The sequence below is a fragment of the Microchirus variegatus genome (assembly GCF_963457635.1).
Source record: "Microchirus variegatus genome assembly, chromosome: 20".
Classification (NCBI taxonomy): domain Eukaryota; kingdom Metazoa; phylum Chordata; class Actinopteri; order Pleuronectiformes; family Soleidae; genus Microchirus; species Microchirus variegatus.
The window spans coordinates 15,283,349-15,296,011 of NC_139821.1; the positions used below are offsets into that span (position 1 = coordinate 15,283,349).

At 42.3% G+C, this 12,663-nt stretch overlaps 1 protein-coding gene across 1 annotated transcript in view; it reads right to left on the reverse strand.

Moving 5' to 3' along the window:
* Positions 1 to 12,663, reverse strand: part of LOC310941367 (anoctamin-4-like) — a gene marked incomplete at both ends in the record, with an annotated part of 58,584 nt that overhangs the window by 22,817 nt on the left and 23,104 nt on the right. The window contains 7 exons of the mRNA XM_083906528.1: positions 407 to 513; positions 659 to 790; positions 875 to 919; positions 2,851 to 2,951; positions 7,266 to 7,415; positions 7,561 to 7,712; positions 8,716 to 8,916. Of these exons, the coding sequence (XP_083762654.1) occupies positions 407 to 513; positions 659 to 790; positions 875 to 919; positions 2,851 to 2,951; positions 7,266 to 7,415; positions 7,561 to 7,712; positions 8,716 to 8,916 (888 nt within the window). The remainder of the gene's footprint in view (positions 1 to 406; positions 514 to 658; positions 791 to 874; positions 920 to 2,850; positions 2,952 to 7,265; positions 7,416 to 7,560; positions 7,713 to 8,715; positions 8,917 to 12,663) is intronic.

A 12,663-nucleotide genomic window follows, 5' to 3' on the forward strand; every position in this document is an offset into this window, starting at 1 on the left:
AACGACACTAGCTGTCAGTCATGGTGGTGGCCGCTCATAAGTGTCAATCATACTCTAAATGTGAACAGAATTTGGAAAAATGACATCTGAAGCAGACCTTAAATTAGTGATCGAGACCATTAACTCGACAGGGAAACGATTATCGATATTACAAATGAAGTAAGAAGAGTTACTTTTGGCCCGTGTGGCTAATTGCTGCTCCCATTGTAGTTCTTGGGTGACACTTTCCAAACTGGAAGACTTCATCCTTTTTATGTGCAGTCTATGGATGTGTTAAATGTCCTGTTTTTGTATACCAGCCTGCAGGTGTCTGTTCCTGATTGTACCAACATTTTAGATAAAACATAAGGTAATCTATCGGTAGGATAACCCAGTTTAAAAGATTTGTGTCCAGAGGAAAACTCACCCATTTTATTTTTCCCCTCCTCGTATTTGACTCTCTGCAGGATGTGGTGGACGATGCGGCTTCTTGTGGCGTTGTTGAAAAAAGTGTCTTTGTTGTGGATGATGAAACTGCAGTGAAACAAACTGGTTATTACAAATCTGTCTGCTGTGACCAAGTAGTGTGTGTGTGTGTAACACGCAGCAATGTGAGATGATACAAAACCCCATCTCCCAGGATTTGAACATTTAAAGGACACTTGCGTTAAAAACTCACTGATGTATCCTTGACCGACTGAAGGGGGCGGTGAAGCTTTCGTTCTCCTCCAGGTCTGGCAGAGTGTTGTTGTCAAACTTCATGGGCTTGCGCGGAAGCCAGCCTCGAAATTCGTTGACGCGCTTCTCCATCCTGGAAAGGACATTTGCATTAAAGCAGCTATAGTAAAACTACGTCAACCGATCGTCCTAAAAAAGCCTCACGTCACACACTCACCTGCTCATGAACTTGTGCCGTCGATGCTTATAAAAGATTTTCCTCCTGGAGTTTGGAAGATGGAGAAAAATTTACTTGGATGACAGTTTAGTCATGAGGATAATGATAATGAATGATAAGGATAACAATAGCATATCATTACTAACCCTGCACTATAATCTAATCACGATGATAACGTTTAGGAAACAAATATTGACAAGTATCCTCAACTAACAAAAATATAAACGCACAAACCTTAAAATGGTGAACAAAAACTCAGATTCTTGATGCATTTGTTTATGGAATGATTTGTTTTGCTCAAACCCAGTAGTCCAGTGTCACTTGGTCCCTCCTATTGACTACAATCTCAGATTGAGTATTTCAACTCGAGAGTCATGGAGCATGGCAGAGCGGTGGTCAATATGCGTGACCAGTACACAGACACTCACATGGTCTGGTCAATAAAAGGGCACACCAAAATGTGGACTTTTGTCACTTGTCAATATGCCACAGATGTCACAAATCATGAGGGAGCGTGCCATTGGCATGCTGACTGATGGCTGAATGTGCATCATTCCACGATCATTCCAGGCCACGATCGACAATGCTGGTGATGTCCATGCGTCGCCGGTGTACCGCTCTGCGTTAGGCTAATGGTGGACACACACGTTATTGAAGGTTGTCGACTTGTATCATCGACCCCCCATTGTGTTCTTCCTGCCATTACTCTGGGACTTTTGTTTTGAAATTGATCCTAATGCTCGCAAATTAAAGCCAATTTATTGATAAAGTTTTACTGTTATTTTTGGATAGTTACTCTGTTTTGTCACATAACAATACCTACAAGTTTTTCTTTGTGCGTTTATATTTTTGTGTGTAAGGTGCATTATGTAATAAATCTAAAACAACTGGCCATAAAATCCTCCTAATATGTCACAGAGACTCAGGAATAACAAACTGAACTCACCAAAACAGCACAGCCAAAATATTTGCATTAAAAAAAATATTTTGCATACTGCAAATCATGTTTATGTTTTGAAATCATGTTTTGGCATGTGGCGCCACCAATCATTGCAGTCAGTAGCGTCTCAGCTGCCGAGCAACCACGGGTTGACAGTTACATCAGAAAAACGAAACCTAAAAGACCTCGGTATTTTGAATTTGAATGTAGTAACCGTTTTTGGCCACATTCTTACATATGGCACCTTTAATGTCTACAACGTTGTCTTCTCTGTTTTGTGGTGTAACGTTACAGCGCAATTAACAGTCCTGGCATATGTACTACAACATTTTGATGCCATATTTACAGTGAACTTTTTGAAAACGGCTTAAAAAAAAGTTGGCTTGCGATTCGTGTCGTTTCCGTCTGGACGTGGCCTAAAGCCCAATTTATACTCCTGCGTAAAGTGCTCTGCATAGGTTACTTAGAGCCCTCTGCGTCGTCTCCGACTGCATGAAATATTTTAATAATTTTAATAATAATAATTTTAATAGTCATAGTCACAGTGTCCGTCACTCCGTCAAGGGACAACGGAGACGGTAAGAGCTGTGATTGGTCCTCAGGACAGGCCGAGTGAAGCTGCTCTGTGCCGGCCACAGTGCGCACCAAGCGTCCACAGAGGCGGAGCTGATCACCGCCAACAACGTTGCTGCCAAACTATAAATACGTCATATCTTAATACACAAACCACATGTTTAGACTCTAGATGGCCAATTTCTCGCCTCAAATTATCTTAAAACTGCGTTCTGTGACACAGAAAAGTGAGAAACGGCCACTGTTTCAACAGTCTTTCTCTCTCTTTCTCTCTCGGACACCATTGCTTACTGTAGCCAAAAGCACAACAACCTTGCGTAGTGACCCCTACTGATCGGGTGGGGAATTGCTGCGCGTATCCGTCCACGACGCAGAAGTATGAAGGATAACGCATTACGCAGTCGGAGAAGTATAATGTGGCCTTAAGGCTAGAAGTACATTACACAAAGTGTTGTTGTCTCACCTAAAAGGCATGCGTATGTTCATGAGCTCTGCATAGCGACAGAGTACGTCCCACGGTGCGTGAAGCTTCAGAAAGATCACGTCGCTGTTTGTTAAAGACGCCTACGAAAGAAACAGAATAACAGTTTAACTCCAGAGACAAAATACAGTGAACACAGGGGACGCACACAAAAACACACACAAACATCACTGTGTCATTTTTGCAGACTGCACAGAATGAATAGCAGTAAAAACATGTAAGTTCAAATTGAAAAAGCTAAAACCAATAAAACAGTGGGATTTTTTGACTACACTAGAACATACTGTATTTCCCATAATTGGTGGGAGATCCTTTTGATTTAAAAGATAAAGTTGGCTTTTAGGTGGGAAAAAAAGAAGGCTTGTATGTTGATAAGAGTTGTGATTACAAGGTTTTAAGCCACAGAGGATTTCTAGAATTTAAATCAGGCAGTGGCATTTGTCAGTTTCAAATTGGCTGGTGCAGGCAGCGGCATTGTCAGCTCTTCAACTTGTGATTAACATTAATGTGTTTCATTAGCTCTGCTTTCTTTCCTGACAGCGTAGGAGCCAGTGCGAAGGTGCACAAATCAGGGGCTAAAAGGAAAGTGGCCTAAAATTAACAAAATGACTCAACACAAGAAATCCACATAAGTGGGCTTTTGAAGGAGACGAGAACCATTATCTTCCTCTGCATATTCTGCATCACGACGTCTGTGATGAGTATTGACTGTGCTGAAGGTGAACACACACACACACACACACGTCACTCTTTCAAGAGACACATTAACTAAATAGGGTTCTTTTTCAGTGAAGGCTCCTCAGCTGCACTTCGCTGTCAGTTTGTACAACTGATGATTGTTCAGCCAATCACGTTGCATGCATTCGAGGATAAAACATTTAAGAATTTAAATGCTTCTTCTTCTTCACTGTTGGTGTTTGAAACGACGACGAAAGAACTTTCAGGTAGAAAATTAAGATCAATGAAGTTACCATATGTGCCATGCTACTACTTTGCGGCAAACTTGGTGAACCTGTTTCCAAAGGTAAGCTATCGAGGCTACAATTAGCATTAGCATAGGGCTAACATAATTTTAAAAAATGTCGGGTTTAAATCGGGCTCCGGCACAGTTAATGTGTCGCGCTCGGACACAACGTGCACAGGCTCGGCTCGGGTCGGGCTGATTGTTTGGGGCCAATCTAAGCTCTATTCTGAATAGCATAAGCATATGGTGCGAATATCATCCATCCTCTGAAAGGTTTAAAACCGCTCGCACCCGCGATACCTAGAAAGTTCGGTTACGATACTGAGCGGCAAGAGAGGTGTCCGAGCGTCAATGATTCTAGGAATTCAGCCAAACACATGCGTAGAATGGATCGAGTTACTGGTACAAGTCGATTAATGACACACAAAAATTACATTATCAATGGTAGTCTAGTGGTTCGTACTAGTGGGAAGGTCGTAGGATCGAATCCAGGTCTTGAGTTATTTACTATTATTATTATTGTATAAATCATTATGAGTATTAAGCATTAATAATCCATAAATATTATTGTATAAAGCATTAAATAAGCTTGGGATGCATAAAATATTACTATAAATAAATATATCGGGTGTGTGGTGTTAACCAGCCATACATTAGCCCTGCATGCTACGATGTTGGTTTTCGCTCACTCCAAGGTTTTCGCAAAAGTTGGCAGCCATGATACAAACAATATGCAACCTCATTAGGCACAACGCAAATGTTTTAATTTTCGATTAGCATTAGCAAAGCTAGCTGTTTTGTGACTGTCAGCCAGCTACGCTAATGCTGATCGAAAAGTAAAACATTTGCGCTGTGCCTAATGAAGTTGCACAGTGTTTGTATTATTATTATCATTATTTATATATTACTACCACTGAGTTGTACTACCATCCATGGACTTTGAAATATCCAATTCTTTGGGCTGGCAGAGCATAAAATTGTTCTCCTCGTCTGTACGAGAACATGTACTGGCCAGGATTTTTGCCATTTTTCTTGCTGTCTTTTTCTTCTGTGTTCTGGCTTCTTCAATTATTTCTGAGCTAAAGCCTGGGGGAGGGAGCTTCCAGGCATGAGTCAGACTGAATGCACACATGCAGTGGTAATTTGGCTCCCGTCTGACTTTTGAGAAATTTGATTCTTACACTTACAGTGAGTCAGACTAACATGTTTACAATGTATTTTAAAAGCCTGGATTTGATCGAACTTATGTGAACGAATAATGGATATTTTTCTGAGGTTGTGTAACCTTACTGACTGTTGGTATCCTTTGTGGTGTGAGGGCCACAGGTGAGCTGAAAAATCCTCTGTGTGTTGCAATCTGAAGTCTCACCATTAGATGTCACTGATCCTTAGACACAGGACCTTAAAAGTTGTTGACCAAACTCTAAAGATCTGTGTAACTTAATGATAATTTACCATTTTTTAGCTCATTACTTTGGTTTTTATATTTCAAAGCTGTTTTGATTCAGTCTTACCTGATATACTGTATAGTATGGTTCACGACTTATCACAAATGAAGTACAGTATTATTACACAGAAAATGTGCAATAAGTAGCAAGTGTAATTGGGCTTTGTTGGGCCCTAACAGTATGGCGGAAATCTATTGTTCTCTGACTAAGGCCTGTTTGCAGGATTCGAAGCCTGACTGTGAGTTAACAAATCCTGCAGGCTCCAACACCACATGGGGTTTATGACCGGAGAGCCCCCTAGGGGGGGCAGATCCTTTAAGTCTCATTGGCCCTCTCTGTTTTATGATCCCCCGACTGATAAAACATATAAATTGGAAGACAGAACTTTCTTCCCCCCTCTTGTTCCTTCGCTCTTGCCTGCTGCACTGGTTCCTGTTTGGGGGCCCCCCCCTCCGACATGCGACACTCCCATGCAGCACGAACTATGCGCCTTTTGAAGAAGCCGTCCGCATCTCCGCCGGCGCTTCCACTCAGAGACAACGCTGTGAGCCAAATAACGGCCCACCCACACTCCACGACTCCAACAAACTGAACCGAATCCATGGACTGACCACAAAACCTGAGATCCGCTTACAGTAAGAGGCAAATGTGTTCTAGGCAGAGTTAGGTTATATTTCTGTGTTTGTTCATTTTTCTTTGTGTTGAACGTGTTGGATAGCGCACCCACACGCTCGCATTTGTGTTATCGTCATAACCACATGTTTCTTTGTTTACGTTTGGTGTTCGTTGTTGTGATTTTACTGGTGAATGCGGAGCATACACTGCAACGCTGCGCTCCGCAGGTATCCTCCCCTGCTGTGAACGAGCAGGCAGATCACGTGGTGAGATAATGGCTGTTTAAACGTCACGACTCACAGACTGGCCTGGCTCCGCCTCCGTCAAGTCTGTGTGGTTTAGACTGCCAACTTACACGCGATCCTGTGTTTCAGTCACAGATCACGCTGGGCTCGAATCACCCTCTGTGTCTGCACGCAAGATCAATCGTGTACTCCCGCTTTCTCTCTCGCTCATTCACTAACTCTCTCTCTCTTTCATTCATGAATGAAAGGTCTCACAGGCGCCATCTTGAGTCGAACACGCGCTCCTACAGCCATGCTGTCGCATGTTCGGTCTAAGATCAGCAGCCTGATGTTAATGTGTTTTGGGCGCCATCTTTGGTGGAGGCGTGCGTTACAGTCACAGCTACTGAGCATGTTCCACGATGTTGGTGTCAAAAGGGGGAGTGACCATCAACCGCGTCACTCCCTTCTCTTATCTTATCTCTTCTTGGTTACACACACACACACACACACACACACACACACACACACTGGTGTTTATGTTGTACATAGTTTGTGTGATTTTAGCTTTAGCAAGTAGGATTTATTGATTCAAATTACCAAATTATCATTTATGCTTTAATGTTCATTGACTTAGATCATTCCATTAACCTTGGATATTTAATGTTGGTGAATCAAATTGTTTAGTTGATTCTTGTTATTTGATTTAATAAATTGTTACTTTTGTTCACTTAAAGGAATGGTCTGTGTCTTTTGTACATGAATGTTGTGACAAACGGTGGTTGAGAGGGTCAGTGCTCGGATTCATACCTTCATTACTGTTCAATTGGGATATCTTTGATATAGTCAATAACAGTGAATATTTAGACTGATTTTGAAAGGCATAGATTGATTGTCTTTTCCCTGATTTCAGGGTGGTGCCCCGATCTAAAGTTAATTAATTATTAAAACGAATTAATTAATGTTTATTACTTTTATTTTTATCAGTCAAATTATTGCCACTATTGTTGAACCACAACATAATGGTGCCCCGTGCAAGGGTTTTAAAGAAAATTAATAACAAAATTAATTATTAAAAATGATTAATAATTTGTATTAATATTTTCTGACCAGTTACAAGTTGAATCACAACGGGCTTATTTTTACCTCTTTTTCCATTTGTAAGCCCTCAGCACGGATATTCCGCTCAAACACCTCCCTCTTCTCTGAGAGTGAGCTGGACTTCCTGTAAACCAGGATGTAGTCAATGCGGCTCTTTCCATCGCTGAAGCAAATGCCGCTGGACTTACTCCTCCCCTGCAGACAGACAGATAATCAGTCAGTCAGCATAAGTTCATGACTACATCTAAAGAAGAAGTCCATTACCATTGTACTTCTGTGATTTATTACAGACCGATGTAGCTAACTTTGAAAGGTGAGATGAGTGATTTTCTCCACTGACCTCTGAGTGAGCAGAGTCGGACTTTGTGTTGTCGTCGAGGATGCTGCTGTGCGTGGCTGGATTCAGCAGGGTGGAGTCGTCGTCGTCTCTGGACGGGCTGCTAATGCCCTCTGACCTCTGCTTCTCCAGCAGAACATTAACATCCTTCACAGCTGGAGAGAAGGACATTTTCGTGTGGATTAATATGGTGCAGTGTGTCTTAAAGGAGACATATTATGCCCTATTTCTCCAAGTTAACCTAGTTCCCTGGTGTCCTAATGAACATGTCTGTGACATGCTTTGCTCAAAATACCATAAGGATGAAGCACCACAGCAGTTCAATCACCCTGCCAAAACAGCCCTGTTCAGAACGCTCTGTTCTGTCTCTTTAAATACAAATGAGACACAGGAAACTATGTCACTGAGGCGCCAGCAGCTAACAGCAGTTAGCATTCGGAAAGGCGATCATTTGCCGACTCTAGCCGGCACATTGCCATCATATATAAAATGTATCCATTGAGTGAATCCTCTGAGGCTGGAAGTTTGTGTAGAACTCTGTGCTGCACTAGGCAGCCAAGAATAGAACACTTCACCAACTTCTGCTCTTCTGGATACTATTGCCCTCGTCTGCACTCTCACATTTTAGGATTTTTGAAAAAATTTTAGGGAGCTCCGCGAAACAACTATTCCAGGAATATCTCATTGTGACGTCGCAATGAGCCCGCAAGTCAACATTGTGTGTTTTATCCCCTGTACTTAGACTGAGGCAGAGCACAAAAACATAAGTGAGTCATCATTTTTCACATTTTGCCGACTCATAGGGCCTCCAGAGTCCAAATATATATAGGTTATTTTGCATAATATGTCTACTTTCCAGTGCTACACACAGGAAGTGATTTGTTTTACGTCAAGACATACTGAAGCAACAACATCGCTATAATAAAGCGAGACAGTTGATTACTGAATACTGATGTGGTGAAAGAGACTTACAGAGAATACACTGACCATAAACAACAAAACAATGAGCTCAAAGATACTAAATTGTATCATAGAGCTGAGAACTACAGAGTCTGGCGACATCGCTCTATGATAATTCAAAGTAAAATCATCTGGTGTCATGGAGACACAACTGCATTTGTACAGAAATATCGGGGTCTGTTGATGTTGGTGTCTCACCAAGAGGAGGCACGTCGTCCTGAGTGCTGGAATCAGGGGCTTCAGCCGAGGATTCCTCCATGATGTCTGCCTTCCCTCTTGAGGGGAAGGCGAGAAGTCTGACCGCTGCCTGGTAGCCGGAGGCTGAGGGCTGCAGCGGGACTCTGCGTCGGTGGAGGCTCTGATGTTGGGACTCAGACCCATGTAGAGACAAACTCACACCTGCAGATTTTAGAGACAATGAACACGAGAATCTTTAGACATACATTTTTAAGTAACACAGATGGTTGTGAGGCGGAACAAAAAAGAATAAAGTATAACCCAGATTTATATTTTAATATGTGCCTAAGTTCAGTAATACTCTATCACTTCTTGTTTGTACTCTGTTCTGGACATGAGACATGACAATGCTTGTGATTACTTAAAAGGGTTTGATGTGGCCGACAGTGAAACAGAGCTAATGGTTCAATGCAATCAGCAAAGATCTATATGGTCAATAAATCTTACGAGTTTACTATGAAAGAGCAGTAAAACCACAGCGCACACTGCTGCAAAGCTGCTGAAACTAGTGATTATCAGATCATTAAACATTAAACTAGTTCCCTGGTGTCCTAATGAACATGTCTGTGACATGCTTTGGTCAAAATACCATAAGGATGAAGCACCACAGCAGTTCAATCACCCTGCCAAAACAGCCCTGTTCAGAACGCTCTGTTTAGTCGTATCTCTTTAGGTCCACCTTAAAAAAAGCAAAACAAATCTTAAGGGACAGGAAACGACTTCAGCCACAGAGGCTACTGGGAGCTAACAGCAGTTAGCATTTGGAAAAGTGATCATTTGCAGGCTCTAGCAGGCACATTGCGGTCATATATAACATATATCCACTGGACAGATAAATCCTCTGAGGCTGGAAGTTTGTGTAAAATTCTGTGCTGCACTGTGGAGCCAAGAATAGAACTTTTCTCAGAATTTCTGGTTTTCGGATACCGCTGCCCCTCGTCAGCACTCTTGCGTGTTTTACGAACAAAGCGGAGCTCAGCGAGACACCGATTCCATCATCATGTTTCATCTCCTGTACTTAGACTGAGGAGGACCACAAAAACATGTGTGAGTCATCTTTTTTCACTTTGCCGACTGATAGGGCCTCCAGAGTCCCAAATATAAGGATTTTAAATGCATAATATGTCCCCTTTAAAGTGTCTTAACTGCAGTCAAGCCCATTCTTCACTTCCCTATGTTCTGCCCTTAATTTCAGGGTAAATAGTATCTTGCTCTTAATCCTCAGTGTTTATGGAGGTGATGCTGAAGAAATCTAAGTAGTAAAGTCTGGAGGAAACCTGAATAAACGGTATTGAATTGATTGTTTTGATGGACAGGATTAAAGAGGAAAGAGTTGTACAGCAAAGTGATGACAGCAGAAATCTGACTCTTCAATCAAAGTCTTACACTCGACATCAAAAGCCTCAACATAGAAGGTTCAGAGAAGCACCACAAACACTACGCATGGTGCGAAAGTGAAATTTCTTAAGTTTAAAGAAAATAAACAGAGTGAAATAGAGCGGAAAAACCCCAGCTCAGTCATTTTTATCTCTCCAACAAGGATTATCCTCGAAAGACCTTGAAAAACAAGACTCACACTGGAGAGACAATCTAATTGGGTCTATTTGTCAACCGTTGTTTGGAGAAAGAAATTGTTCAAAGCTGAGCAATTAAAACAGTTTAAATCCATTTATCTAAATGTATACTCTCTGTCCTCTGGAGAACAGGAGGACTTCAGTGGAGGTGGGTGGATGTCTTGGTGCTGAATGACTCAGCTGTATTTTTCTGCTGAGCCGTGGTACCAGCGACACAGATAGAGGTTGAGAAAGCATCTGTGCTCTTAATCAGCTGTTGATGCTTTGCAGCTCTGGATTGACACAGCTAATAGAAATGTGATGAATCTCTTATGAGAGAAAAAAAAGAAGAAGATCGCAGCTGTGGGTCCTCATCCTTTACTCAGAGCTGCAGCAATCACACACACTGATCCTGCATCCTGTGCTGATTAAACGACAGTAGCTTTGCTTTGATCACAGGCATGATTGCTATCATAATAGAACCAAAATAGACACTGAACTTGTTATGTACTTGTGATATAGTGTCGCTGTAGGAGTTTGTATCATTAGTGAAGTGCAGAAAAGGCAACAGTTTGTATTATCGCAGTTCCTTTGTTGCGTATTTCGATACAGGATCATGGACTTTTGTGTCGTCGTAAATGTTACTACGTTAAAAAGTACAGTGTATACAGAGGCTATGAGAATGTGTCGTACATACTTTTTTCAGCACAACGTACGCAATCTGATGAATTTGTTTTTTCATTTTCATTTTCCAACTATATCAGCACATCTGAGCAAAAAAGTACTCACTAAATTTGTTAAATTCGTCACAGTTCAAAGTTAACTTGGCTCAATTTTATGAACATAAACAAAAGAAAAACAGTCTAATTTTGTGACTTCTGCAGAATTATCGCTACTTTATATCACTACTAAAAATGCAATATGAAATGAATCATAACTTTGACTCAACAACACTTTACAAGAGAACAAAAAAAAATAAAAAATGAAGTCTGAATATGTGACCTACAAACCCACACCCCCAGGATGTCCATATAAGGAGTTGTGTATTATTCCCAAGGCAATTTACCATAGGTGCACCTGCACAGATCCGTGCCACCTGCGTGAGCGCTAAGGGTTAAACTAAGGACAAGAAATTAAATAAATAAATAAATAAGAATGCTCAAGATAATCATAAAAATATCCATCTACACTCTTAAGGCCACATTATACTTCTCCGACTGCGTATGCGTTATCCGTCTGCGTCACCACGGAGACGCCTCGAGCATTTATACTTCTGCGTCGTGGTGACGGACACTCGCTGCAATTTCCCGCCCGATCAGTAGGGGTCGCTGCGCAAGGTTGTTGTGCTTCTGGCTACAGTGAGCAATGGCGTCCGAGAAAGAAAGAGAGAGAAAGACTGTTGTTGTTGAAAAAGTGGCCGTTTCTCACTTTTCTGTGTCACGGAACGCAGTTTTAAGATAATTTGAGGCGAGAAATTGGCCATTTAGAGTCTAAACATGTGCTGTGTGTGTTAAGATATGACGTATTTATAGTTCGGCAGCGGCGTTATCGGCGGGGATCAGCTCCGCCTCTGTCAGGACGCCCGGAGCGCACTGAGAGCCGGCACAGAGCAGCTTAGCTCGGCCTGCCCTGAGGACCAATCGCAGCTCTTGCCGTCTCCGTAGTCCCTTGACGGAGTGACGGACACTTAAAAAATATTCTGTGCACCCGGAGACGACGCAGAGGCTCTTCGACAGGTTCTGCGTCGACGCAGAGGACTCTGCGTAGCTACGCAGAGCACTTTACGCAGGAGTATAAATTGGGCTTACGGCTGAATCCCAATTCCACCCCTTAGCCCTCCCCCTTCCCCCTACCCCTTGTTTTTGCGCGTTTATGTGAGGGGTAGTGCTGTCTCATTTCTCATAAGGGTTAAGGGGTAGGGCCAAGCCGAAGGGCTACGTAGCCCTCGAAACGAAGCTTCCTCAGGACCACACTTGAAACGGAGGGCTTTGAGGAATTTCGCAGCTTCCGCCGCGTCACCTGTCAGCGAAGTTTGAAAGCTGGCCGTTAAAGACTCGCACAAATGTATTTTCAGTATTTTAATCACAACAGTCATGTGTAATGATTGTATTGTGGTCTTCTTCAATTGTCAACGATGTTTCTGAATCACTAGTCAAGTTTGTTTTGAATTACTAGCTAGTCGTAGCCGATGCTATCCCGGCGTTCTTTTCGTAAGTGGTTAGCTAGCTGCTATCGCTATTTTTTTAACATTAACAAATTGTGCCGGAGTGCACAGTTACGTCTTCAGGACAGAACAGGAGATTCTGTCCCCGCTCTACTCCGCTCTGTCTGCGAGCAGCTTTCTCCCTCTGCACCG